Source organism: Neopsephotus bourkii, unplaced genomic scaffold, assembly GCF_033783945.1.
Source record: "Neopsephotus bourkii isolate Nb327-2 ecotype Australia unplaced genomic scaffold, CSIRO-AGI_Nbou_v1 NB_196, whole genome shotgun sequence".
Taxonomy (NCBI): Eukaryota; Metazoa; Chordata; class Aves; order Psittaciformes; family Psittacidae; genus Neopsephotus; species Neopsephotus bourkii.
In genome coordinates, this window is record NW_026900709.1 from 10,743,338 (window position 1) to 10,771,282 (window position 27,945).

Consider the following 27,945-nt stretch of genomic DNA (forward strand, 5'->3'; position numbering starts at 1 on the left):
AATAGTGAGTTACCATAAGAGCCAAAACAACAACTGGAGACCCAAAACCCACTGATCTGAAGAGGGGAACCTGCACAGACTCACTGAAGCTCAGTACACCCCTGACGCCCCTCAACCACTGCTGTCAGCAGCTCTCTATCCCAAACACTGCAGCAGTGCTGCCAACATTGAGAGGCCCTGGATCAGTGACCCTGTTACAGGTCTGGAGCAGATGGAGGGAGCAGGGAAGGAGGGGAAGGGATGATATGACTCCTACATGCAAAGAAAGGCAAGGCTAAGATCAGCCCCAGGCCTGGTCTTGGCTGACTAGTTGCGTTTTAAGTAGGTGACTGGAGTTCATCACATCAGATGCTGTTGCAAAAGATCTGAGTTCCTATTGAGTGGAAAGGGGGCTGTTTATAATTTATGGGTTTTAAATGATGGACCAAGAAAAAGTCTGGCTTGTGCCAAAGTGTCTCTCTTCCCTAGATTGCTGATGCTTGTACAAACATTGTAAAAATGCCAGTGATTTCACTAAAGTAACATTGCTTCCAATAATTAGGTTATCATCATGGACTTCTGTGTCACAAACAAGGCACCTCTGCTGGAGTCACAGAGAAGAAAAGTGACTTTATTTACAAGATTTCCCCTCGCACATGCTCCTCTTCCCCCCCACTGGAAACCAAGTCTGCAAACCCCATCTTTCTGCAATACGAAAATATCTCAGGGCAGTGTGCCTCAATAACTCCGTTTTTGTGGTCAGGGTTTCTTTCAAACCCCCTTCTTCCTCAGATCGTGGGAAGGGCTACCTATAAACGGCCTTTTCTTTCTTAACAGATTTAATGAAGGACTAATTGTGTAAATCAGAGTGAACACTGTTTGAAGAGCAACCTACAGAGCACGGAGGTGGGAAATTCTTGAGGAAAGCACATTGGGTTACACCAGGAATGGCCCTGCAGAAATAGGGGTGTCTTGCAATTTCACATATAGAAGCAGGTGGTACAAAATACATGGTGTTTTCAAGAACACACAAAAACCCCACATGTACAATCTCAGTCCTGGGTACATTGATTACAGAAAATTCTGGAGATACAAACATATATATAGTTATGGAATATTATAAAGTGTAATTCACAAGTGGTGTTTAGCCTTACTTTTTGCATTAATTATTTGTATGTGGTTTTTACTCCCGGATGGAGCTTCTATGAAACAATTTGTGTGGAAACTTCCAGATAAAACAATTTTAGGGCTCAAAATGTTTAAAATATGTATCTGAACAAAGTCGTTTATTCTGTTCTGTATTGTTTACAGATCTACAACACGTATATCCAAATTTGCTTGGGCAAAAGTGAAATTTAACAGAAGTTACACTTCTCAACATAGCACGACATTGTTAAAATTGCATGGAGGGGAAAATAAAACCCTAAGTAGGATTTTTAATTGTTACTGTCCAGCCAAACATAAATACCAGGAGGTGAGGAAGGAAGGAAGGTAAGGAAGGTGAGGAAGGAAAGAAGGTGAGGAAGGGAAGGAAGGAAAGAATGGGAGGAAGGGAGAAGGGAAAGAGGGAAGGAAGGAGGGAAAGGGGGATGGATGGATGGATGGATGGAAGGAAGGGAGGAAGGGAGGGGAAAGAGAGAGAAAAGGAGAGAGAGAGAGAAAGAGAGAGAGAGAAAGAGAGAGAGAGAGAAAGAAAGAAAGAAAGAGAGAGAAAGAGAGAAAAAAAGAAAGAAAAGAAAGAAAGAAAGAAGGAAAGAAAGAAAAAAAGAAAGAAAAGAAAGAAAGAAAGAGAAAAAGAAAGAAAAGAAAGAAAGAAAGAAAGAAAGAGAGAAAGAAAGAAAGAAAGAAAGAAAGAAAGAAAGAAAGAAAGAAAGAAAGAAAGAAAGAAAGAAAGAAAGAAAGAAAGAAAGAAAGAAAGAAAGAAAGAAAGAAAGAAAGAAAGAAAGAAAGAAAGAAAGAAAGAAAGAAAGAAAAAGAGAGAGAAAACTTGTCTGTGTTGACCAGAATTGGAGGAGTTAAAATATTTCCCACAATAGGAATGCCAGGTCCTTTCATTAGAGGATGGAGTAGGAGCTGCAGTGTTTGTCAGACTGAAAGTGGCGCGTCAGACGGGTTGGTGGGGAATAGGGAAGTTCGGATTTATCTTGAACTCGACACTTTTAGAAAGAGGTAAGAACAGTCGGTAAGAACAGTCTTCTCGGAGCGACGTGTACCTTCAGGAAGAGACTTTAATGACAACGTTTACAAAAGAAGTATCTGTAAATCCAGCGAGGGATTCAACACAGCCGTGTAACTAAAGAGGAGGAAACACGAGGGTTCAGAGCATCGTTCTGTGGTTTGGTTGGGTTTTTTTTTTTCCTTTTTCTTTTTTTTTTTTTATTTTTTAATTAATTTTTATTTATTCCTCCCCGTGTTAGCGGTCCCGTTGGTGACGGAAGGAGGCGGCGATGCCCCGCGGCAGCGGTCCTGGGGGACGGAACCGTCCTCGCAGGGCGCCCCTGCCCGCACCCCGCCTCTGCGGCTGCCCTTCGGCTGCGTCTACCTGATTGTCAATTTTCTTTCAAAGTTTATTTTTATGAAAAACAAGAGGAAAAGCTCGAGCTTCCAAAGATGTCTAAAAAATTGATTTATGGTTAGTATAAAGACAACAGTATAAATAACAAAGGAGGCGGCAGCTGCTGCGCAGATTGCTATGGAGACCTTAATGAAATTAGCACTATCAGAGGGTTTCTAATTTTTTTTTTTTTTTTGCGTTCTAAGCTTCTAGTTTCTTTCCTATTTCAGATAGCCAGAGCGTAATTTAAAACAATTTTTATAAAAAAAAAAAAGAAGAAGAAAGAAAATAAAATAGCCCACCCAAATAATATGTGTGATAGATACCCATTCAATAAATAAAGTTAACCTCACCGAGGCTTTTGTACGCAGGATTTGATCTGAAACAAGATGGCCTAGCGCCCTGCTTCGTAGATCATCTCCTCCAAGCGGCTGTGCTTCCAGCCAAGGGTGGCTTCACCCAGCCAAGCCAGCTGCCTCCAAGCCATCTCGGCGCTCGGGGCCAGCCAGAAATAAATACTTTTAAAATAACTCCGATACTATTAATTTTTTTTTAAGTGTAACGGCTCTTTTGTGTGATGCCACAGTTTGTTTTACTCTATTCATGACTTACGACTTGCTGTCTTAATTAATCCTTACATAAACTACGAACACCAGCCACTGTTACAACTGTTCAAGACTACTCTCTCAACTAGCTCAGACCGAATATACTAAATAGGTGAAATGTCAGTCACCACGGACCTGAATCGCTCTCCCGAAGTATTGGTGAAGGAACTCTACAAATACCCACATAAATACATTAAGACGAGGATAAATAATCAGTGATACAAAAATGTCTCGCTTAAAATAATAAATACATATCGTTAAGTCCAATGCGATCCTTACGTTACGGAAGAATTCATAAATTAACTTCTCTGGAATAAGTTTACGCGCGGGCGAGTTCCCACTGCTCACCCCTGCTCTAAAACACCTCAGCATGACGCGCTGCTAACACTACGGCATCTCTAAGACTTACCTTCAAGTACATCATTACCAGTTTACCAGTCCCTCGGTTTGCAGTATATTGCACTGTCATGCTTAAACACAGCTCTAAGAGAAAGGCTCTTGCTCGCGGAGCTACCCGGGGCTGCGGAAGGAAGAAGGGAGCTGCTAGGGGAGACAAATCCACTAACACTGTTGGCACTCGAGAGCAAAGTAACTGTCCCGTCAGAAAAGTGAGGTAATGGAGAGGGGAGCGGGCCCCGCCGCCCGCCGCCCCGCTACAGATGCGTGAGCTTGGGTGCCTCCTGCATCCGTCCCTGAGAGCTGTGGTGGGAGGAGAGGTCCGTGTAGGTGGGGTGGGGGTCGCAAGGTCCGTGGTGATGGCCGCCGGGGATCTGGGCGGCGCAGCTGTAGTCCACGCTGGCGGAGGAGGGGTGCTGCAGGTGCCCCAGGTTGAACATGGGGCCCGAGGCCGGCATCGAGTCCACGAAGTTGCCCCCCACGTAGACGGGGCTGCCCTGCAGGCTGGGGTTGGCGAAACCGCCGCCGCCGCTCTGCATGGGGTGGGGGTCGTACTCCGCACCCGCGTAGCGCTTCTGCTGCGGCAGGCAGCTGCTCAGCGGCGCCGTGTAGGCGGCCAGCCCATACATGCTCTGCTGGGACTTGGCGAAAGAGGTGGGCGAGGGCGCGTCGTAGCTGAGGCTGTTGACGCTGGGGAGCTGGCTGGAGTAGCCGACGTGGTTTGTGCCGCTCAGGGGGGGGCTTCGGTCAGGGGACTGTCCGACGGGAGAGTGCATGATGCCTTTGGCTTTCTGGTCCTTTTTGTACTTCATCCGGCGGTTCTGGAACCAGATCTTGATCTGCCGCTCTGTCAGGTTGAGAAGGTTGGCCATCTCCACTCGGCGCGGCCGGCACAGATAGCGGTTGAAGTGAAACTCCTTCTCCAGCTCCACCAGCTGCGCGCTGGTGTAGGCTGTGCGCACCCGCTTGGAGGCCGGCCCGGGGGGGCTCTTGTCCTCACAGCTTTCTCCTGCAGGAAAGAGACACAAGTTGGTCCCCCCGAAAGCCACCCCGGGGTCTCCCGGAGCCCCCCTCGTTCTGCTGGCCACCGGAGGGGGGGGGGGGGGGCAGGGAGTTCGGAGGGGGCCTCCCACCCCTCCCTGACCTGCACGCACCACCCTCCCCGCAGCTGCCCCCCCAGGGACCCTAGCGGCCCCATCCAGGCCGCCGGGGCCGCGCCTTCTGCCACTGGGCTGTCGGGGGGAACAAGGCAGGAGCCCCCAGCCTTCCCAGCCTGCAGCGCCCGGTGAGGCTGAGACCCCCGAGCCGTGTCTGGGGGCTATTGCCCCTGGAGGAGGAGAGGACAAGGTGCAGGGCCAGGGGCTCAGCCCGAGAGGCTCTGCCCAGCTCCCAGGTCGGGCAGTTGGCTGGGGCAGGGGTGTCGGGCTACCTGAAGGGGCGCAGGTGCTTTTCTGCTTGGAGTTCTGCCGGGACTCCTTCATCCAGGGGAATATCTGCTTGCTGAGGGTGGCGGTGGTCGATCCCGAGGAGTTGGGGCCTCCCTTGGTCTTTTTCGGAGGGGGCGCGCTGGGAGGGGGGTTGGGCGGGGAGGAGGGCGGCAGCGCCGGGGGCTGCTGTTCGCCGATGCCCGAGGGCTGGCTGCCCCCTGGGCCGCCCCCCGCCGTCCGCATGCAGCTGCCGCTCAGCTCGCTGCCCTTGTGGGCCGGGGCACGGCCGGGAGCCGAGCCCTGGACGGAGCAGGCGGAACCGGGGTACTCGCCGTCCAGGCCAGCCTGGCCGTAGGACTGGTGTGTCCCGCCGTAGGGGTAGGCGTCGGCCTTGCTGTAGCTGTAGCCCCCGAAGAGCCCCGCGTTGTCGTAGTAAGCAGCTTTCTGCATCCTCCGCTCTGCGATCGCCGAGGCCCGCGGCCCCCGCTCAAATAACATTGACCGCCGCCCCGCGCCTCACGTTGTCGGCCCGGGCCACTCGTATCCACCTGGGAAGGGGGACAGTGGGGACACAAAAGAGACCTTCAGTGGGGGGCGATGGCTGGGAGGCTTCGGGCTGTCCCTGGAATGCCCTGCACACCAGCACCAACCGCCTCGGCAGGGCCGGTAGGCCTTGGAGACGGCAGGGCGGGAGCAGGGGCAAATGGGAAGGAGCGGGTGACATCCAGGAAGGAGCAAAGGACACCAGATTAGGAGCAGGGGGCATAAAGCAAGGAGCAGGAGACACCAGAAAAGGAGCAAGGGACACCAGAGAAGGAGCAGGGGGCATCAAGGAAGGAGCAGGAGACACCAGAGGGAGGATCAGGGGACCCCAGGGGACGACCAGAGTCACGAGGGAGTGAGCAGAAGACACCAAGAAAGGAGCAGGATCACCAGGCAGGAGCCAGGCCAAATTGGAGCACACCAGGTAGAAGAGCAGGGCACACGAGGGAAGAACAGGGAGACAGCAGGCAAGGAGCCACCGAGAGCGGTGGTGCTGAGGGGGAAGGGAACACGTTGGCGGGACTTCCCGGGGCCACTTTTTGATGCATTTTGGGGAATGTTTTCTTGCTTTGTTCTGCCTGTGGACCGTTCCCCCAGAATTCGGACGAATCACTCTCCGCGGTTGCAAGGGAAGGGCTCCCACTGAGCAAGGCAAGGCCGTGCTGGGTGGTGTTCCCAGGGCCCCCCGGTCCATTTCAGCCCAGAGTCCCCCGTGCCCCTCGCCCGCCCGGCACGCGTGCGCAGGGCCGCGCAGATCTGACATGATGGATTGAGCCCGGGCTGCGGCCGGGCAGAGGCAGAAAAATCCCGTCCTCTTTGTAAACCCGCCCTCCTTCTTCACCCGGATTCCTCCAGAGTTAAAGTGTAACCGGCGCCATTCACTCCCTTCACTTTGCACTATAAAGGAAGTCTCAGGTCAGCTCCCCTGTTTTATTTCTGTGATGAATTAAATTCCCTCACCCAGCGTTTCTCGTCCCTTTTATTTGTCCCCATTAGAAAGAACCTGAGAGATGGGAGATAATTTTTACGGGTTTCTCTTCTTTTTCCAGCTTGCGAAATTGTGGCGCTCCCCTCCCCGCCTCCCGATCAGGCTGTTTAAGCCGAAAACTCACTGTCCCCTCGGGGCAGATGTTTTGGGCCAGGGTGCTGCTCCCTTTTCCCTTGCAACTTCTCTGCACTTTCTGCAAGATATAAACTGTTCTGTGATTTTGTTGCGGCTTTTTTAATATTCACTGCCATTATTCTTTCTTGTCGGATAGGTTTAGTTTTAGTCCGACAGTTTTAGTCATTCTGTAAATTGCCACATGCTTCACCTGGCAATGTAAGCCTGTAACTCAACGTATCTGCAGAGTTCGTTTTATTTCTTCAGGGTTTAAGCCTAGTAACATACCAGAGAAGAGTAGCTAGAAATTTTTGACCAGTGTCCGATAATTACCGTTCTCCGGCCTGTACTTGAGCAATACTACCAGGATGTGCTCTTTGTCCCGCAGCCTTTGGTATCGCCAAGTACCGCTCATCTGTTCCCTAAAATTCACCGGGATTATACACGTCTGTATAATTCAGAATAACCTTAGGGAGCTAAGATCCGCGGCCGCTCTCGGCGGTTTATCCCCTGTCACAAACCACCGGGGTCCTTTTCTTCCCTGAACAAAAGCTTGGGATGATCTGCGAAGCTGATGGAAATGGGAAAAGAGCTGTTTTCCTCTCCTGGAAAATTTTAGTTTAAAAAAGTTGTCCATGGAAATGGGCGGTGGCGATTCAGATGCTTTTTAATATGCTGTGACAATCTTGACGAGTCCTGAAAGTATTTTTTTGTGTGTGTGTGCAAAATAACTCTGTCGCTCGTTTTCCACTTCGATCATCTACATTTTCGAGAGCGATCTGGACTGAGGACTTTTGTTAGCACAACACCGCCTTAAGCGTAGGCTTTTATGTGCCTTGTGAAATATAGTTCCCAAAAGAATACGCAGAATCTTAAGAAAGAATATTGCTGTTAAGCTGTTAAAAGCCTTATTTCTTTTCTGAAATACCAACTGCTTGTGAACTCTGCTTGAACCTAAAAAGGAGGCTATGGGCCATAAATCACATAGACAATGCTCAACTGTTTGGTGGCTCATCTTTAGATCTTAAAAAGAGAGTGAGGAAGAGAAAGAGGGGAGAGAGACCTTTCCAGGGTTTGATTTTCCACGAGTGCAAAGCCCGGGGTGATGTTTTTATAGGTAACACCAAAGCAGGGGCTCAACACTTGGTGGTTTGGCCAGAAACAGCCTCCAGGGGGAAAAGAAAAAAAAAAGAGAGGTGTCATCCAAATGGTGGGCCCGAGCTGTGGGAGGTGGGCTCAGAGTCTCCAAGGGTAGGAAACCACAACGTATTCATGTCCGTGTTTCAGATTTCCCTTCCTCTGCTCCAGAAAGGTTAACCTCATCTGAACTGTTGGCGTTGGACACCATAATGGGGCTTTTTGTCCGTCCCGCCGCTGGCTCCAAGGCCTTCGGAGGTTACCGACCCTCTCACAGCAATACCTGGGGAGAAGCCGGGAGCCCGCGCGTCCACCCTGCGCTTTCCTCTCGACACCTCCATATTAAGCAGTTCTCTACTAAAACTTCCACTACACTTAATTCTGCTGAGGATCAATATCTAATATGATACCGAATAAATAAGAGGCGGTGAGCGCGGCCAGCGGAGCGGTTATTAAAGCAGCTGGAGCTCTCAGGGTGCATATCAATGCACCTGTCATTGCGGTTTGTAACAAAATTTATGACTGCTAGCGCCGTGGCAGTAAACGCTCCGGCCAGGAATGAAAAGGAAAACACTTCCCAAGCCACGGCACTTTCAGAAGTGCAAAGCAGCCGGCGCGTAGGAGGGAGCCCGGCAAAAGAATCCCCTGCTCGGCACGTTTCCCGGCAGCCGGCCCGGGGCAGCCCTGTATATAAGGAACACGCTGGATTCACTGCCGGACCCAGCCGCCGCTCCGGGCCGCGGCCAGGAGAGCTAGGCGATGGGAACCTTCTGCCCTGGGCGGGCTGCCGTGGGCAGCCGGGCACCTACCGCTGGGGCTGGACCTGGACCTGGACCTAAGCCGGGAGGTCCCGCTGAGAGCACTGAGAAGCGCGGAAGGGTCCCCGGACAGAGGAGAGGCGGGGGCGCTCCGGTACGGAGCAGTGACCACCGTGAGGCCTCTTAAATCAGCTACGGAGCACCCCCACGTGTAGACGCCCGCTCCCCGCGGCAGGGTGCTGGGCAAGGCTGCTCCCCAGCCGGGCTCGGCTCCCTCTGACCCGGCTTTCAGCGGGACTTCCTGCGGGCTGGTATTTATTGGTATAATCTGGCGTCGAAGGCGGTGGCGAGCCCGGCCGAGCAGCGCTTCCCGCTCGGCGGGCCAGCGCCTTTGGTCCCTGCGGGAGGGCCTGCAGCGCTGGGGGAAGCGGGAGGTGGATGGAAAAGGAAATTTACAGAACTCACCACACTTATGTTTTCTCTTGATTTTTGACTTTAACTGTGTGGGTAGGATCTTCAGGTTCCTTTGGATAATCCGTGGGCACGGACCTGCAACAAAAATGAGAACCCTCAGCGGAAACTGCTTTGTTTTGGACTTTCTTCCTTAGGGCTTTGCTAATAAATACACATCTCGTTCGCAGCCCCTCACCGTGTCTCTCCGTCCGCATCAGATCTATTCCCAGACAAAGGGCAGATGTTTCTCTCCATTTGTTAATAGTGCTTTGAGAGAGGCGGGGAGCCAAAAAACTCGCAAAATACCGCGGCTGCGGGTCGTACCCAGGCAGGGCGGCCTGTGGCAGCCGCTCCGCTGGGCCCCGCGTACAGACCGCGGAGGGGAGCCGCGCCTGCCTCCCCGATCTCCCAGCCCGAGCGGAGGCGTGAAGGGGAGCAGAGATTCAGCGCACGGAGGAGCGGGACCGCCATTGCATGGGAGCTGCGGGGTCCTCCCCGTCGGTCACAACCACCGCTCCTGACTCCCGCAACTCACGGCCCACGGAGGCCCTTGGGGAAACAGAGCTAGCGCAGGTCTTTCTCCCTTCCTACCCCCCGGCCCCCTGTTAAGACAGAGAGAAAGATAAGCGGAGAACCCCCAGCGCTGAAAATGCCCCGCAAGTATTTGCGTCTCGAAATGAGCATTTTGCATTTGGCTGCGTTACGTGTCGATTCAGGACTTTCAGAACTTAAGAGTGCCAGAAAATCCCCCCACAAAGAAGCCCAGATCATTATAAAGACGATATCTAGCCACCATAAGCCTTTGAAATGACCTTTGCCTCGTACAGCAATAACTCACCACTTAATGAACAACCAACGGAAGCGCCTCCAATAGCTCACAACACAACAGACCTTACAACTTTCCACCAAGTCTTCTCTCTCCCTACCCAAACCCAGTAGGATGCAACATTCCCTCTTCTTATCACCTTAATTTATGCTGGCAAACTGGAGTTGGGGAAGTGGAGCTTCATGATTACACATGATGCTCGCTCGGGTTCTCGGCCTGGGCCTGTCCCGGCAGCGTCTTATATAATATATTCACGTGGGTGTACGTCAATTTTAAGTGCTTTATTTTTTTTAAAGACGGGTCATTAGAAATAGCACTTTACAGGGTGTTTGAAGGCAGCGTAAGTGGCGTTGCACCTTAGCCCCTGAGCGGAGAGATCATAATATGGCAAACCGAGTCATTGTTAGCCGCTGTTGATTAATACGGTAAGTTTTCATTTTGTGCCTAATTAATTATCGACTTCTCATCCCTTCCTGAAGCAGCTCCTGAGCCTCACAAGCGGAAGCCTTCTTGCTCTAAACATGCTGTACTTGGTGAGAGCTTGGCCAAATCCCGGGATTTCCACGGCCACAGGAATAGCCCCCAAAGTTTGTTCTGTGGCGAGGGGATCCCGGGCACGCTGGGGTTGGGCTCGGCTCCCGGCGCTGCTCCCGCAGAGCCCACCTCAGAGAAGAAGTCGCCAGAGCTAAACGCAGGGAAATCTTTCGAATTATTCAGGCGTGGGCCCAATATAGGTATTATTGAAATTTTAGGTGAAGTTATAAGGGAGTGCTTCCATCGAGCCAAATGAAATGCTGCTTGCAGTAATTGGATTCAGCTGACTAACTTGGCAGGCCAGCAGCTTGGAGGCATACAGCTAAGAAAAATGTTCACTGCTTTATAACTTCTGACCGAGCAGAGCAACACGCAACAGAAAGGAAAACAACAACAACAAAAAAAAAATCACACCAACCACCCCAACTTCCTCCTTTCTTCCCTTTCCCTCACCTTCCTGCCCTGCATCCTACTGGCATCTCGGCCCCACTGAGGAGCTGCCGGGGTGGCCGGGGCGACTAAGGTCCGGCTCTGCCCTACACCCACTCCTGCCCGCCCGCACAAAGCTGGGCTTTAAGCAGGGGCTGTCTAACAAACATAACCGAGAGTTTACCCGGGCTGCAGGCAGGCCACAGACCGGTGGGGACAGGCGCTTCTGCGAGAGCCAGGCTAGTTGCAACAGCCCAAGAGGGAGCTGAACTGCAGATGTGTACAGGGAGACTGCACGGCCCCTGTCAGCTCCCCCGTCCACCCGAAGAGACACCGAGCGGTCCCCCCGGGCACCTTCCCACCACCGGATTGATCAGACTGCTCGAATGGAGAGCAATAAACTCCTCGGTACACAAATATCAAGCCGTGCTTCAGACAGCGTGTGCAACTAGGAAGCATGAGCATACCGGTATTATCAACACCAAAACTACTGGGTGATGAAAACAACAGCAGCTGAGTAACAGGAATGCACGGAGAGGGAAAAAGGTTTTGGAAGACATTTGGCAGGAATATTTAAGAGACCCTATGCAGAGGCTACGTTACCGATGACCCTGGTTTAAATCGCCCTTTACAAATCAACACGGCTACCCCCTGCCCGGCTACCCACGGCAACGCATTAACGCGATGCTCAATCTTACTTTGGCAATGGGAGCATCTAGCAAAGTTATCTCCCCCTTGTTCCTTTGATTATTTGCAATTCCCTTCTTGCAAACACCAAAAATTGGGAAGAGGATAGGGTTAAACATCTTCCCCTAGCCTTTGGGAAGGAGTCTACATTTTCTTTAAGGAGCATAATTAAAAAAAAGATACAGCTTAAAGCGTTCAAAGAGGTGGAGACCAGTCCATGCATTTGCAGCCCTTATGGGCAGAGATTGCAAACAAATTCCAGTCTCTGAGCAAAGGTGATAATGCAGCCCCTGTGGTTAAAGGTCCCATTTTGTCATGCAGTTGCTTACCTGTGCATCAATTTATCATAAACCTGGACTCCTCACTTTTCAGGATCTGCGCTTGCAGTTCTTAGAATATATCCTTCACCCTTTGTCTGCAGACAATACTCTCCTAAACCTGATCTTGCGGTTTTACAGACATTTCCATACACCAGAATTCCCGATAGAGCGAAAACAAGCTCAGGCTCAACTACCAATAAAAGAGAGCGAGTGGAAATCGGAATTTGTTGGGCTTAAAAAAAAAAAAAAAAAAGAGAGAGAGAGAGAGGGAAAAAAAAAATCAACACACAACCTCTCAGCCATCAGCCTCCTGCAACCACAGGCGGCAATTGGCCGGCTCGTGTTTTGTTTTGGTTTTAAATCGTGCGGCCATTGATGAATTTTGGGGGCGAGCAGGAGAAACCCCTTTATAATCAGAAATATAGGCACTGCCTTAAAATACAGGAACAGGGCCCACGTGATCACGGGAGCAGCTCGCCGGGCCGAGCCTGGCGCGCTCCCCGCCACCGCCCGCACCCCCGCGCACCGGGGCCGCCGCCCCGGGCCCCGCGAGACGGGCCTCTCACCGCACCCTGCATTCCGCGCACCGGCCCGCTCTCCTCCCGGCAGAGCTCCGCGCCGCTCCGCGCTGCACCGCGGCGGCCGGCGGCGGCGGCGCTCGCACTTACGCGCCCCGCGAGGCCGGCAGAGCCTGGGGAAAAGGTGAATTCCGCGGGATGATCCCAGGGCGCAGAAATTCCCGGAGGAGAAAGAAGAGGTATTTGGGACCGGGCGCAGACGAGAGCCTGCGCAGGGGGCAGCTCCACAGGAGCGCTGCTTGCTCTGGTTGAAAGGCGCTGGGGCCCGGTGGCGTGAGCAAATTTTTGCTTTCTCCTTCTCCGTACTGGGAAGATGCGGGGTAGCCGGGACTACTGCTGTCTGGAGGCTAAACAAGCGTTGGGGAAGAAAAAAGCCAAGCCAACAACCTCATGACATTTGTGCGTGTGTGTGTCTGCCCTGAGCCTGACTTCCCTCCCTGTGTGGATGAAGAGACACAGAGCAAACCCGAAATATATCCGTCATGTGTACCCACAAAGCTACCCAACAATTCCAGTTCAGAAAAAAAAAAAAAAACAAAACAAAAAACCAAATCAAAACCAAAACCACACCTATATTAGCTCCTCTGTTTGATTTTTCTAACATATCTATGGCTATAAATACACTACACCTAATCTAACATCTGCTATGATTTCATTACCATCCAAAGCATGGGGATGTGACAGTAACGTATTACCTTACAATACTAACCGTAAGTGCATTGTAACATTTATCTAAATTACATTGCTTCTCCTGACTTTGCAAACCAGTTATAAAAAGATTGGAGTCCAGTGATGGAAACATAAGTTCAGTGTAAATTATTGTGTACGGCTTCAGATTTATAATCCTATATTTCTTCGAAATGATGCACTTAAATCTCGCCTCAAGTAAGAGGTAATGGTTCTTTATATCCTTTTCCGTCAGCCATATATTTCGGTGTCTGGGTAGTTTTGCAGAGCCCCCCGCGCTCTCGCGTCTGTGTGTACATACAGCAACCCCTACACTCACAGCGTGTTCTGCATACTTGTGTACATACACACAAAGCCGAACATAATTCTGGCCGCTGTTTAGACATTTTGGATGACGGAGAAGTCTTTCTTTTCCTACACAAAAGTAGAGGGAAAAGCTGGGCACCGATAGAGCAAAAAAGCACAAAGAGGATTTGGAAGAAAATGACTTTTTGGAGGGCAGTTTCGAGCCACCTGGAAAAAGCCCCACAGCCCTCGGGTGTCTTGTCAGAGCCTAGGGCTTAAAAATAAATTACAAAATCTAAAAAGGCGAAATTTAATGTGAAAATGGAGGACGGGTGAAAGAAGGAAAGAAATAAACGAAGGAAGGAGAACCTTCACCACCGCCACCAGAATTAAGACGTCGTAAAGGGAACTGAAAAAAAAAAAAAAGCCTATTAAGGAAATGTTAATCCTCTGGCTGGTGGGACTCCAGCTTTGCACGAATTTGTCTCTAGTAAAGGATCTAAGACTTCTTCAATCGGAGCATATGTTCATAGAGCAATAAAACAGAAAGATTTACAGTCTCCGCCCGCCCCCCAGCAGCCTCGCACCCTTTCAGGAATTACTTATGATGATTTATAACAACAACTCCGGCAATTGTCAAACTGATAAAATAGCCCGGGCTATATGCGGGAATAAACGCTCTTATGAAAGGGCTGCGATTTATGTTCGGGTCCGTTTTACTGCATGTCTTGGTGGAGTTTGGTTTCTTTCCCGGACTAACAGGATAGTATAAAACTTCATTGATAAAAACCTAGGAGTTCTCGTGAAGTAGCAAATCTGTTCCTTAGTCACTACCAAAGCACATAAACATTTGTCATCTTTGAATAATTGAATTAATGTGTTATTGTTTGAATGTATAATTCATAACATAGGAAACTGTCTCTGTCCTGCCACCGAAACGGAAGTAATAAAAAGCTACAATCTAGGGGTTTTGTAGAAATTACTCCAGCAAGGAATAATAAAGAATATCCTGTTTGCAGAAAGTATTTCCAGCTGACTCTGGGATTTCACAGAGAAATCTCAGCCTCGTTGTCCATATTCTGTGGAGTTCATAGACTGTGGCTTTATATAAAAACACAAATACCATTTCCCCCCAGTCCGAGCTATCGATCGGAGGCTTGCAAGGCGGCGAGCCCGCTTCTGGGGCTGGATGAGCCCGGACTCCTCTGCCCGGGCGGCGAGGCTCGGGATGACACAAACGGCGGCCGGGGCTGGAGCGGGGCCGGGACCTGGGGAGAGGGGCTGCGGGAGCGGGGCTGCGGCCGGCCTTTGTGTGGGCGGTGGGGGAAGGCGCGCTCGGCGCTGGCTCTGGCCCCGCTGCAGCCCCGCTGTCAAAGACGCGCGGCAAAATTTACGACCCTGCTTGTAAAGGAGTTGAGGGCCCTTCCCTGCCGGTGGCACCGGGCAGCGGCTGCCCTGACAGCCGCATTGTTCCTTCCGCGCCTCCCCGCGCAGGCAGCCGCTGCCAGAGCCGCCGCCCAGGGAGGCGGTCAGCCTGCCTCCTCCGCGGCACTCCGCGCTGCTCCGCGCTCGCCCTCTTTCCCCTGTTCCCTGGGAAGCAAAGGTCACCGCTTGCGCCCGGTCCGGTCCCCGGCCGCTGCCGAGCTGGAAATCAGGAAGCAACGTGCCCTATTTGTCAAGCGTTTGACAGCTGAGTTCATTAAGGCTTAAATAAGAAGGAATAAAAGTAAAAAATATTTACGTACCGGGCGTCTCTTTTTCGGCAGCTAGCAAAGAGCTAGGTGTGCAGAGAGAGGGACTGCACCCTTTGTATATTATATTCTTGGGATCTCTTCAGTTTTCAAGTCTGATAGAGTCCTTTGCTTGGCAGATTAATGACGACTCCGTGTTTCTTAAGGGACGTGCTGAATTAATTATTTCGCAAATCACGTGGTCAGGACTTGTAGAAATCTATTCTTATCATCTTCCTTGCACTTTGAAATTCTGCCTGTTATGACTGTTCCTACCCAGATTATTTTGGTCTCTAGGCTTGGGGGGAAGGAGAGGGAAAAAAAAGGAAAAAAGAATCAGGGGAAAGGGCTAACAAACATGGCCGTTGGAAGCGGTGTGGCTCTGCACAGAGAGGTCCCTATTTACTGTACTGTACAGTGAGTGGGGTTTGCTATTGACTCTGCCTTTCCTCTTCATTCTTACCTTAACGACTAGTGGTGATATAATATACAGAACCGTGTTGATGTATCGGGAGTAACAGGAGGAGCCATTAAACAGGAGAGAGAAAGTATAATCACAAAATGTGCCTCGACATTTCAACTTGTGCTCAGAACGGCACCCGCACCCACCTCGGCGCACCCTGGCTGGAAGGGACCTCGCCTCGCCCGGGCACCCCTCTCCTTCCCTGTCCGTATGGGGTGCTGTCCCTTTGGACCCTGCCTTGACCACGCTCCAGGGGAGGACAAGTCTTCAGTGGCAAATACTTGTAACAAAAATAGCGCAATCGACTTCTGCTGACCAGAGGTGCATGTTGTTGCCTGAGGTGCTTAGGCAGGGGAATTAAAAATAAACAAATAAATGTTTGCTTTAGGTGCACAGGAAAGTTTAAACTCCCCAAGTTTGTGTTTTCTCGTGGTCTTTGGTTTGTATTGGCTGGAAAAAAAAATATAAAAGGAAAGCTTACTGCTCAGGAAGAGTTACTCCCAGCATTTCCATTTCAAATTTCTTTTTTGAATGGATTCCGCCCAGGACTCACCTAAAAGGCACCCATCTGTGTGGGGATCGAGGTGACTTCAGGTGTGGCTCCTCGCCTCCTACCTCACATGCATAAATCCGGGAGTCATTCTAGGAGGGCTTGTTAAATGCAAAGCAGTAGCAAATGGATGGCAGGCACTTTTAACTGCAGCCTAAATGTAAATATAGACTCCAGCTTGGCCTAAACTCACACCATTATAGCTGGGGCAATCATCAGACCTGTTCAAAGGGACATTTGGAAGGATGCTATGCAGAGTCACTCATCTTTTAACACTGTAATGATGGGAGGGACCAGCATTTTCACAGCAGAAAGACCCACCTAGTAAGGACTGTTTGTTCAAGGTACAAACCAGAATCTATTTCTCTACACCTTTTATTATTTCATATGTATACGGAGGGCTTACATCAAAACTACAGGCGACATTTAGTATAAATAACGCTTTAATCAATGGCAGCAAAACATTGGCAAAGTCTATAAAAAGCATCACACTTCAACAGAGATGAGAGTATTGCTGGACAATGCAACCGTTTAACAAAGGCTCCAACGCACAACGTTTCGCTCTGATATACAAAAATAACCAGCTTCCCTTTTGACACAAAGTAACTCTGGAGGAGGGTTAAAAACCAATAAGAAATAGACCTCAGGTTCGTTTTGCAGGAGAGATAGTGACCAGTGGGTGCTCCTGGTCATTATTACAGACATTTCTAACCCTTCAGAGCATTGGCATCTGGAAACTATTTCTTTTAGTACTTTTTGCCTCCAGTTCACGTATTCTCCGAGCTCACAGGGCAATTACAACTGTGTAAACGGACAGTGCCCCCAGCCTCGCTCAAAGGGGTCTTGCAACAGGGGCTGTAAGAGCTGTGCTGAACTCAACACTCATCCTGGAGATATTAACATTTCAAAAGACAATGAGACAAATTCTGCTCGCAGATACATCCCTGTTTGACTCCAGTGGTGGGGGAAGTAAATCTGGAGCAGAATTTGGTCCTTTAACTTCGGGAGCCATCTCGGTTGATAAGAAGCCCAAAGTAAGGATTTGCTTATCCTAGGCCATTATTTTCCAGAACTGTACCTCAGATACCAAAGTTGGTGGCTCTCTCTCCAGCAACCCTTTTGCCCTGCTCCCAACCAACTTATCACAGACTTTGAGTGAACAGCGGGGGTCCAGGAGGGGCATTTTCAAGAACAGCCAGAGAAGGTTCCCCCCAACCCCCTTTTGGGGTGGGGGGGTGGGTTTTCCTTTTTTTTTTTTTTTTTTGTCTTTCCCTGGATTCATCTGAAGAGCAAAGGGAGGGCTTTGGACAGCTCTGGAGACGAAAGGCCGCTACCACAGGATCCGGGTATAACAAAACTTGAAAACTTGTCTCAGGAATTCCCTCCTCAAGCGCTGCTGCTAGCTGCTCTCCATGCCAGAGAAAGGGAAGGGTAGTTTGGGTCCAAAAGGTTAAGGGTTTAGAGGTCACTCTTCCCGGCTGAAATACAACTAATCGAATAGAAAATTTGTCCTCTGGGTGAACCTGCTCCTGCAATTTAGCCGAACTTCAGTAAAATACCTTTTCAGCTTCTCAACGTGAAGGCGTCAGAAAAAAGACGTCTTTACTATGTATGAACTCGGTGCTTTTTGTCATAGAAACAATGACGCGAATAATGCGGGAATATCCATCTTTAATATCACGACGTGGAGATATTCAAGTATTGCCATGTGCAAGTCTGAGAACTGGGCTAACCCTAAGGAAGAACAAAGAGTTTTCTCCAGGCTTTAAAACAAAAGACCAAGTCTTAAAGACACTTTGCGGACTTCTAGGGATGAGAAAGGGGCAGAAATTAACCGCTGGCCACAGTTAATGCTGCCGAATACACTCCTGATGAAAAGCTCGCCTTTCATTTTTGAATGCATTCAACCCCGTTTTGAACACGTTTTCCCGAGCTACCCCAAAAAACAGTGCGTCTTGGGTGGGAAGCACCCAGCCTGGAGATGGGCACGCTAACTCACCCCCTGCTCCTTCCACTTCCCTTCCGCCTTTGCTCCAAGTTTCCTTCTTTGCCCCTTTTCTCTTTAATTCACCTCGTTACAATTTCGCTGATATGGTTCCTCTCCCAGGCTGCCCTGAGGGTGCAGGAGATAAGGGTTGAGCTTTAAAATCGCTTGAGAGGAGGTGTAAGTGGCTGAGAGAGCTGGTTTGGCTGGGTTTGGGAGTTACAGCGCATTAAAACTTTGTCATGATGCAGCCAACAACCAGGGACAAATCGGTGGGTATTAGACCAGCTCTGCTCCTGTCCAAGCCTTTCTTCTTTCCCTGAAAGCGACTATCAGAGATTTTCAGCCATGGCAGTCATGTGGTTTGCTTAAAAACAATCACTGTTCTTAAAAAAAAAAAAAAAAAAAAAAGACCAAAATAACACCCAAACAAAGCAAAGCACAACCCACATCACCCGTCTGTGTCTCAGAAAGAAAAGATATGAAAACCTGGTTGAAAGAATGCATTCATCTTTGAGTGGCTCAGGTTAGATCAGAAATCTCACACGTTTTTCACTCTGGGGTTTTCTTTTTTTTTTTTTTTTTTTTGCGGGGGGGGGGTTGTAGTTATTTTGTTGTGGTCTCTCTCTTTTTTTTTTTTTTCTTGTTTCCACCACCCCACCCCCATCCATTTTTAAATGAGGTATCGATGATTTAAAGCACAACACTGAGCAGAGCAGACTTTGGAAACAGATTTCAAGCCTTCTAGCCCTGGATGGCACACAGTAAAGAGTAGGGATGCTTTTCCTATTCACAAAGAAGGAAATGAAAAAAAATAAAAAAAAAAAAACAACAACAAACCCCGGACAAGAAAGTTGTGTACGTTCAAGACAAGTAAACATTATACAACTGTTCGTGAGACTGGAAAGGAGAAATGTATTTCAGCTCCCCTTTCCTGTTTTTGGTTTTTTATCTTTTTCTTTTTATCTTCACTCCTCTACTTAACAAATAAATAAATACACTAACACTATCAGTACATAGAATAACCCGTTTTCACTTAAGTCCTATGCACACCTTCTGAGACGTTAGGGAAATGAGCAAGTATTTTCAATTACACCAAGAAAGGTAAAGCAGCACAAAAAGTTCACGATTAGTAGTCTTCATGTTCAAATAGACTACGCTATAAATTTCCTGTCCTTAACTTGCCCAAATGCATCCTCCCGAAATTGCATGGGATAAAAAGAAAATTAAAAGTAAAAACCCCAATATAAAGCATCAAACCTTCACTTTCGAATTCAAAACTGAAACACAGGACAGTTTCATTTTCAATGATTTATTACTTTTTATGGACAGAAGGTCTCGTTTAATATTTTCCTAATTCCCACTGCCTGCATGATGTTTTTTTTCTCTCTCTCTTTTTTTTTCCTTCCTTTTCTTTCTCCCCCTCCCCCCCCCCTTTTTTTTTAGGTTGTGCTAGCAGAGGCAAATAAAATAAAGTCCAAAGTAGCGTCAATTTGTCTCCTTTGTACAACAGTACCTTAAAGAAAGATGACAGTTTCTCGAGTCCTTAGCTGCTACATGCAGGTTCTGCTTGGGCAGTGTCAGTTATGTACAGTACTGGTCAGAAGCGAAGGATGAAATGGAAAATTTCACCTCTTCTACAAAGTTGTCAAGTCAGTCTGATGGTCCTTGGAACCAGTCTGTAAATGGGAGTTTGAACCAGAGGAAGAAGACCTGCCCTTCGTGTTGGGCAGTTTGTGATCTTTTTTCCACTTCATTCTTCTGTTCTGAAACCAGATCTTGATCTGGCGCTCAGAGAGACACAAAGTGTGGGCTATCTCGATACGGCGGCGCCTGGTCAGGTACCTGTTAAAATGAAATTCTTTTTCCAGTTCTAGGACTTGCTGTCTGGTGTAAGCTGTGCGGGAGCGTTTAGGTTCCCCTCCGTTGTAATTGGGATTCACTGGGAAAAAAATACGGAGAACTTTACAAAGCTATTCTTGACTTGCCGGTTCGACTTTACAAAAGAAAAACCTTACGAGCTGCGAGCATGTGGCCGGGCTGGTCTCGTCCCGGTGCCTTACAATGGACGGGCTGCTCTCCCCCCACTAAGGCAGGCAGCTAGGTAGGCTGGGAGCCCCTAGCAGGCTCCTGAAATGGAGTTTTCCCCTTGCACGGTAAAGCCCCGCATGGCCAACGGCCTATTTCCTCGGCAATAAAAATTTATGATGAGTGTAATTGGCTACCTCGGCTTAAAAAGCTCGCCCAGGAGCCTGGCAGGGACTCGAGCGAGCGCCGCTGAGGGCGGCCGGAGGCAGGGTAGAAGAGCAAAGTAAGAAGAGGATCCTTACCCGAGTTAACATGGACTTTCTTCATCCAGGGGTAAACTACTGCTGGCTGCTTAAGTGCCGACCCGTGGGGGGGTTTGAGGGCCGGCTGCTGGCTGCAGGCTCGCGAGTTGGGCATTGGAGGCGGTGGACAATGCTCTGCTTGGCCGGGGAAGTGGCTCGCCGGGCCGGATTGCTCCTGTCCGTGACCCCGCGGCTGCACGGCAGAGCCTTGGGCATTGCTACAGCTAAAGGGCTGCTCGCTGTAGTTTGACCGTGGGTAGAGTCCCTGGTGCTGGAAATCAGAGCCCTGCGAGGCACTGTAGTACTCGGCCCCTTGCTCGCCTAGGTAGCTGTTCTGCAAATATTCCTCGCAAGGAGGAAATTTGGGATCCACATACTTGGAGTTCACCATGTACGAACTCATGGCCATTAATTTCTGAAGGTAGAAAATACTAATTTTTCTCGTGTTGTCTTTTTTCCCCCTGCCATAGAGCCCTCCTACTTGCTGTCAACTGAATAAAGTTAGGCGGGCATGTGACCGGCCCGGCCAATGGGGAGCCGGGAGCCCATCACCGGATTTCGCCGCAGCTCAGTGTTTCCACCGATTTCACCCCAGAATATCCCCGTAACCGAGTGACCCCCCTCCCCGGCGGGTCGCACCCCCCGAGCAGGTGCCGGGGTGCCAGGGCACCCCTGGGGCAGCGGTGTTCCCCCTGGCCTGCAGGTAGAGCCAGCCTTTTGTCTGAGCTGGCGGCCCTCCGCCCCGGTGGACTGTGCTCTGCCGTCTGATTTCCCATCTGCGACAGCCACCGGGGTTTGTTACCTCGCTTTAAGTAAAACACCGAAAGAAATATTCGGACTGAGGAGCTGAAGTGGGGTTAAAAGGGAGGAAACCGATAAGGAGGCGAAGGAAGGCAAAGCCATCCAAGAAGAGGGTAATATGTTGTACAATAGGTCTGTTCTGCCTTTGTCTCACAGAGGTCATCCAAAAGTTACCAGAATTTAGTTCTGCTGAATAAAATTAGGCAATCAGTAACTTCTCATTCACTTTCAAGGCTCAATATATATCTCCATGCATACGTATGCGCGCACAGACGCCAACGCACGCCTATATATATAAAGCTATACACGTATGCATGTAAAACCATACAAATGGCAAAAAATCGCTCACTTTTAACCACTAAAGTACAATCAATTCAACTAGAGACGGCATTTATTTAAGTTAAAAATATCACGGCTTTAATGAGATAAATTCGGTCTTCATTCATCAATATCATTCCAGGAGCACAAGTAAATACATTCCAGTGAGGCGAGTGCTGCTCTTTTGCTGTTGCTGTAAATATTTGGATGCGACCTGAACCCTTGATGGGAAAATTTTGCTAACGTCTGGCATATCTGGCTAATTTATGAGTATCTTTGAAAAGATTCCGTCACCGATTAGTGGATTTTTTGTTGTTATTTTTTTAAACAAAATGTATAACTTCTGGTGAGATTTAACTGTTTGGATTCACAGTCTGTCAGTGAGAGTTACGACTGAACGACAACTGAAATTTGAAGAGACGTCCTAAAACCTGGCAAATAGGAGAAAGGCAGAAAAACTTTTGTAATTTCTGGGTGTTCAGCACGGACGTGCCTTTTGATTCCGCCAGTATTTAAACTTCTAACCATTTGCAGAACGGTGAAGTTTTTGCATCGACCATATATTCCCCTAGAATCGAATCTGTGACTATATGAATATCACACAAATTCGGTTCTACAGGGTATATATAGACAACGTAATAACATTCTGTTTTCATCTACAATATAGCAGGGATTTGCAATTCTCTTAGTCCTTACTGTCTTCTGAGGAATGCAAACTATTCTGCTGGGACTCAATTCTGAGATACAGATTTGCAGGAAGGTGGGATTTCAGAAAAGATTCACGCTTCTTATTATTGCTGCAATACAGCTATAGGACTCTCCACCAATTTATAGCGACGAATTTCGCCTACAAAATTCTCAGAAAGACCTGCTGCTCACTTTAAGTGCTCTGCCATCTACGTCCTTTTTACGGAAACAGACGTTACCGGTTAAATCGCGCCACTTGGAATAATAAAGGTTAAAATAATTTAGAAGGAGTCTTTATATATTTAGACTAACACGAATCTAAAGATATTCTCCATGGTCAGAATTTCCCCTCCCCCTAAAATATAAAATAATAATAATAATAATAGAGATTGAAACAGAAGAAAAACAGCCGACAACAGAAACAGCGATTGGTGAAAAAGAGAAGAGTAAAGGCTGGAGTTAGTCGCTTTCGGGAAGAAGAGAGTTTCCAAATTTTCCAAATTTACCTTCATCCTATTATGCTGGTCTAGCTATTATCTCTGCGAGCTGCCTGCGAGCCGCAGCCTCGCACCCTCCCAGGTTCTCCCCGCCGTAGCGTTTATGGTGAAGGGCAGGGCGAGAGGTCAGCCGAAATCATTTACAAACATATCACAAAGTTTCATTATTTTTACTTTGTCGACAGCGGCACACAGGAGTACAAAAGTTCATGAATTGTGTCTGACCCAGCTCCTCACTGCTGTCCTGCGGTCAACCTCTTCTCCTTCCACTATTTAAAACAGGCACCATAAGGACAAATAATGGTGCAGGGGTAATACATCCAGCCACTGCGGAGGGCAGATTTGGGGGTGTTGCGTTTATCCGAGCGATGTGTACCGGTTTGTTTCCCTGGCTCCAATTCCCAGCTGCCTGGTCTGGGGATGCTATTTTTAAACATCTGCTTTCTTACCACTGCCCTGGTGTCTTCTTCACAGCAAGTACAACTCGAAACGACTTTGTGTCCCTAATCTCGTCCCCCCTCTCTGTCGCCGTTGTGCCCCCCTCTTCCCCCTCCCGGATTATTTTAATCTCCACCCAACTATTTTCAGGGTCTCTCTCTGCTTTCTCCTCCTTTCTCCGGGGGAGGGGAGGCTAGCTCCCCCCACGGGGGGGTGTGTTAACCATCCAGCTGAACTGTCAGGGTAAAACACACACCCCCAAAGCGAGGTGGGGTTTGGGGCAGCCCCCCGGGAGTGGACGAGCGCTCAGAGGGCTGCCCAGGGAGAATCAATGGGGCCGGAGAAGCAGCAGCTCCCCGCACTGCTTAATACTACACATTTTCATATTTGTTAGACGCCGTGACCTGCGTTTCACCTTATTGCACGACTTGCTCAGACAGGTCAAAGCCAAAGAGTTATTGATGAACAAAAGCGTTATATATTCACCTCCTGTTCAACTGCCCATACAAAATGCTTTTGATCTATCAGGCTTTTTGTATTCTGGTTCATAATCAGTATGCTAAATTTACTTGGGCAGAAAACAAGTAATCCATACATTCAGGGCCGGCCCTGGAATAAAATGCCAAGGGCACCTATATAGCACAGAGCTGATCTACGGGAGGAGGAAAGCTGCCTATGGAACAAAATTAAAACTTAAACGCTGGAGGCGATCTTTAAATTCGTATTTAAAGGGCTCGAAAACCAATATCACAACGTAAGGCAAAAAAGAAGCAGCCTGGCACAAGCAGTGAAAGAGGTTATTTATCAGCAAGCAGAGAGAGGAAATAGGGAGAAACGCAAACAAACACATCTCCGCTCCTCTACATGCTCCTCCTGGCCAGAACAGGGCTGGCAGAAGAGGGGAGGGCAATGTGTACCTAACTCATCTCCAAATAACACAGGCTTTCTTTTCCTGTTTGGGATACAAGCCACTCTCAGCCTGAAGCACCAGGACACTTAGCTCCATCCTGCAGCCAGAGAGGTTCAGCAGCATTTCCTGCCACACACGGACCTGCTGCCCTCCCCTCGGTTTCCCTGGCCAATTCCCGCGGGACCATCGGGTATGCGAAAACCCCTAGAGTAAAAGGTAGCTCTCCTAAGCTCAGATACCGTTCCTTTCCGTTGCCTTCCCAACATTTCAGTCCACGCTTGAGTCTCCCTTGCCTGAAGGAGACCCAGCAGCAGCGGATCGGAGCGACCCGTCTGCAGGGGTGGCTGACCCGGGTGGCTCTGGCGCTGGCAGCCTCCAGAGCCCTCCTTCTCTTTCGCCCGTTCACTAGGCTGTGCCAAGCGAGGCTAACATTAGATAGCAGGCAAGGCTCTGCTTCAAATCCAGGCTAGAGAGAAGAGTGGGAGTAGCCAAGGTTGTGAGGCGCTGGGATACAAAGTGATTCATCCAGGATCTGCGCGGGGAGGCGCTGTACAGACCAGCCGAGCAGAAATGGAATCGCTGCTAATTGCTTCAGAGTGTCTAAGAGCAGAAGGACACCTGTACAGCCCATAATAATCCCACAGGAGGCTGCACCTCTACTTTTAACGCTAGCCAGGGTTACAACATGGTACCACAAACTGACACCACAAGAGCCTTCCCATGCTGACATAGCCTTTTGCCTCTTCTTATTTTTGGGTGGTTAGCAATATTCATCAGGGATACATCTTTCTTAATTCTTCCAATTTGAAGGGAAGAAACAGTATTTTCAAGCAACACAAGCTCTACAAGAAATAAAAGGTTACTCACCGTGGATGGTCTTCCATACTGGCGAACCTGTTGCAATAAAAACGTTTGTTACTGTTGTATTCCACATACGGGTGATATTTCTGTAGAACAGTTACAGACCACATTTGATGAAGGCAGAGAGGAGCTGATGGTAAATCCTGCGAGCAGCGGAGTGGTGGCGTGGAAGCCCCTTCCGAATGAGGGCCACGTTTCATTCAGGCAGGTTTTTATGAACACTTGCTTTCCCTGTGCCTGGGGTGTGATTTTTTCAATATTCATGGTCTAGATTTTATACCAGTTAATTTCTAAAAGGATGGAAAATCAGACCTCCCTCTTTCAGTGGCGGAAAAAGGAATAACAAAGGCCTTTTTTTGTTCTGTGGCAACCCAGTCACAAATGAAATATTCAGATCACCTTTGCTAAACCATCACCCATAAAACATCACAATGTGTCACTCAGCATCATAACCATGCTGAGCACAGAAAGAGCCAGAATTTGATAAGAATAAAGCTCAGATTACTCTAAGATAGGTCCCCTTTAAGATGACCCAATTAACCTAACAGTAACCACGAGACATGCGTCATTGTTTGCCTCATAGAAGGATAGATTTGACTTGAACTTTCCTTCAAATCTTCTTATAAATGCATTCAAAGATCACAATAAGCAAAATAAAACTACACGCCCAACCTAACGCTCCTGAAACGCATCGTATGCTTAAAATTAAATAATATTGGGGGTTCTTTTCTGTGAGCGATTTTTCAACCTCCTCTATTGCCTTGGTACGATATCTTGGAGAATTATTGTATTACACACAGAGCAACTGCCCAGGTATCAGTAGTTCATTAGGCAGAGCTTCCCAAGGATGATTTTTTGTTCAAAATAAATATATACATGTATATTTAGTTCTGCCCACTCTGGTTAGCATTCAGAGCTTGCCAGGACGGCGCAGACATATCAGCATTTCAGCACTAAACATTCCCTTACCCTTACTTTCCCTTTTATCTTTCTTGGATAATAAATAAATGTTAGCTCCGGATAAGATATCCCGCCAAATTCCGAAACCTTCGTTGGGAGCACCCCGCTCATCCCGGAGCTGCCCTAGCTGTCGGTTTTCCCCCCAGAGCCGTTCCGTAGGGCGGTGCGGAGCAGCGCCGGTGCCTCGCTTCCGCTGCGCTGCTCTGGGCCCAGCGGTATCCCGAGCGCGGCGGCGGGGAGGCCAGTAGCGGACTTACTGCGCGCTTCCCCCGCGGCCGGGGAGACCCGGGAGCAGAGGTGCCTGCACGGCCGCATTCCCGCAGACGGTTCCCTGCTAACACTTTCCCGATTACTGCTTCCAGGAACGAAAGCATCTGCACTTGTATGCTCTTAAACTAATTTATGGTGGGAATTATATTTTGGCTTGTCAACTCTCAAGCCATAAAACAAAGTTTATTGGAATCACGTGCTCCTAAATAGCCACTCAGGACCTATCTCTGCGGAACCATAAATAACCTTCGGCTTTAAACTTTTATTCGCTAAATAAAGGTTCTCTGAATCTGTCCTATAAAACGGGACTGGGTCGAAGTAGCCGGGATGGGCAGAAGGTCAGCTCCCAGGCATAATGCCTGCCTTTTTGAGCAGCGTGTTGTAGGGAAAGCTTCTAAGAGGGGAGTTACCACTGCCAAATTGCTCTTGCGAAAGGAGCCGGGTGAATTTAGCTGTGGGTACCCATTCAAGCCTTTCTTTGCACCTCTTAGGAGACAGGGAAGCCCATCGCCAGGAAGGCAAAAAAAGAAAAAAAAAAAAAAAAGGAGAGGTAGTTGAGAGAGGGGCTTCTCCCTCTCCCTTCCCTGGATGTTTCTGGGATTTTGGTTAGGCGCCCTGGAAAACGGTTTTAACTTATTCATCTCCTGAGCTGTATCTCGGGAGAGCTGTACCAGGAACTGCGGACTCCCCGGGCACCAATGGACCCTTGTGAGCGACCAAACTGCTGGAAACAACGAGGGGTCCGGGCTTTGGAAAGGAAGAAAGTGTGAAGCCTGCCACAATGAGATCTTTGAGGACTGGAAGTTTGAGGACGGTTATAAAACAATAAAACAGCCTTGGTGTGAAGGGAGCAGGGTGTGAGTTAGCAAATGAGAATTTCAAGGAGCCCGAGCACAGGAAGTCAAATGTCCCTGGCAGCCACATAGCATAAAGGAACCCGTGCATCAGCTCCTAATCTATCATGGCTAAGATGAGGAAGTCAGAGCTGCCAGCAGCTCCCAGTTCTTCCAAGGAGGGGCTTGTGCCTTCCCCAGAGGGCGGGGAGTCGCGTCAGCCCCGTCGAGGACCAGCCGCAGATAATGGGGACCGGCCGCGAGTGCGGTCGCACTGCTGCGCTGGGTCTCAGCTCTGAAAAGCGAGACAGCTTCAGCTCCCTGTTGGTGTTGGCATCAGCTGGGTGGTGCCTGGTTAGGTCCCTCCTGGTCTCCTCTGACTCGGCCATGTCCTGCCCAATCTGCCTGTTACACGAGTTCTAAGTTGCCTCAAAGGGGCAGCTCAGCTCTCGCTGTGCTCTTTAGGTGCCTCAGATCACAGCTGATCAATTCATTTTTCCCCACAGCACAAGAGGCTTCCTGAGCACCTTCCCTGCTCTCTCTTTAAGATGCAGTTATTCTGCATTCCGCTGTTTCTCTTGCTTTGTCAATGCTTTAATCATTCGGCATCACCTGTGTGCTTTTATAATGGCCTATGCCAGGGAATGCCTTTTTCCCTTGCGCCCTTCCCTGCCAAGAATAGCTGGCAGGGACACTGCAAGGTGACCTTTCAGGCGGAGTCTGAGAAGCTTTATCGGGCTGCCATTCGCCCCATGGCAGGAGTGGATTGCCCTGTGTGGGACCAGGCTCTGTGGCAGCCTCCAGGCACCCCTTTGCTCCAAAACAAGCAGTTCTCTCTGGCATCTGGGGAACGGCCTCGGCGGCGGGCAGCTGCAAGATGCCAGGATGCTGGTCCCTTGAGAAGGTGGGAAAAAAAGATAAGGATCGGGATTTGAGGGGTAGGGATGCAATGCGGAAGTCCAACAAAATGTAGGGAAAAGAGGCTGGGACCACAAGAACCGCGATGTAGAGGC

General features: G+C 49.2%; 2 protein-coding genes and 2 long non-coding RNA genes across 10 annotated transcripts in view; 2 read left to right on the forward strand and 2 right to left on the reverse strand.

The window, feature by feature from the left end:
* The first annotated feature begins 2,331 nt into the window (after nucleotides 1-2,331).
* On the forward strand, nucleotides 2,332-3,063 carry LOC133226407 (uncharacterized). The gene is made up of 2 exons (XR_009729498.1): nucleotides 2,332-2,611; nucleotides 2,905-3,063. It is a non-coding gene; the product is annotated as an uncharacterized LOC133226407 (long non-coding RNA).
* The window catches only part of HOXD3 (homeobox D3), a 29,749-nt gene continuing 4,850 nt past the window's right edge, over nucleotides 3,047-27,945 (reverse strand). Inside the window, exons 1-5 of one of the 7 annotated variants that reach the window (XM_061379902.1) lie at nucleotides 26,087-26,179; nucleotides 24,876-24,902; nucleotides 8,967-9,050; nucleotides 4,964-5,509; nucleotides 3,047-4,543 (exon numbers count right to left, since the gene is read on the reverse strand). In XM_061379902.1, coding sequence (XP_061235886.1) covers nucleotides 3,792-4,543; nucleotides 4,964-5,459 — 1,248 coding nt within the window. In that variant the 5' untranslated portion in view covers nucleotides 5,460-5,509; nucleotides 8,967-9,050; nucleotides 24,876-24,902; nucleotides 26,087-26,179 and the 3' untranslated portion in view covers nucleotides 3,047-3,791. Of the gene's footprint in view, nucleotides 4,544-4,963; nucleotides 5,510-8,966; nucleotides 9,051-9,150; nucleotides 9,764-9,792; nucleotides 9,936-11,759; nucleotides 11,948-15,045; nucleotides 15,954-24,875; nucleotides 24,903-26,086; nucleotides 26,180-27,945 lie in introns of those variants that run through there. The other 6 variants (XM_061379911.1, XM_061379864.1, XM_061379918.1 and 3 more) reach the window with 6 other exon arrangements.
* On the reverse strand, nucleotides 19,460-20,933 carry HOXD4 (homeobox D4). Its single transcript, XM_061379932.1, has 2 exons — nucleotides 20,358-20,933; nucleotides 19,460-19,969 (listed from the first exon to the last, which is right to left on the reverse strand). Exons 1-2 carry the CDS (start codon nucleotides 20,764-20,766, stop codon nucleotides 19,665-19,667), a joined length of 714 nt encoding a protein of 237 aa, XP_061235916.1. The 5' UTR covers nucleotides 20,767-20,933; the 3' UTR covers nucleotides 19,460-19,664.
* On the forward strand, nucleotides 20,298-21,368 carry LOC133226401 (uncharacterized). Its single transcript, XR_009729496.1, has 2 exons — nucleotides 20,298-20,388; nucleotides 20,828-21,368. It is a non-coding gene; the product is annotated as an uncharacterized LOC133226401 (long non-coding RNA).

Coding starts and splice junctions, on each gene's coding strand:
- HOXD4 (XM_061379932.1), bottom strand. CDS start 20,766: ATGGCCATGAGTTCGTACATGGTGAACTCCAAGTATGTGGATCCCAAA. Junction 19,970..20,357: donor GAAAGTCCATGTTAACTCGG/GTAAGGATCCTC, acceptor TTTTTTTCCCAG/TGAATCCCAATTACAACGGA.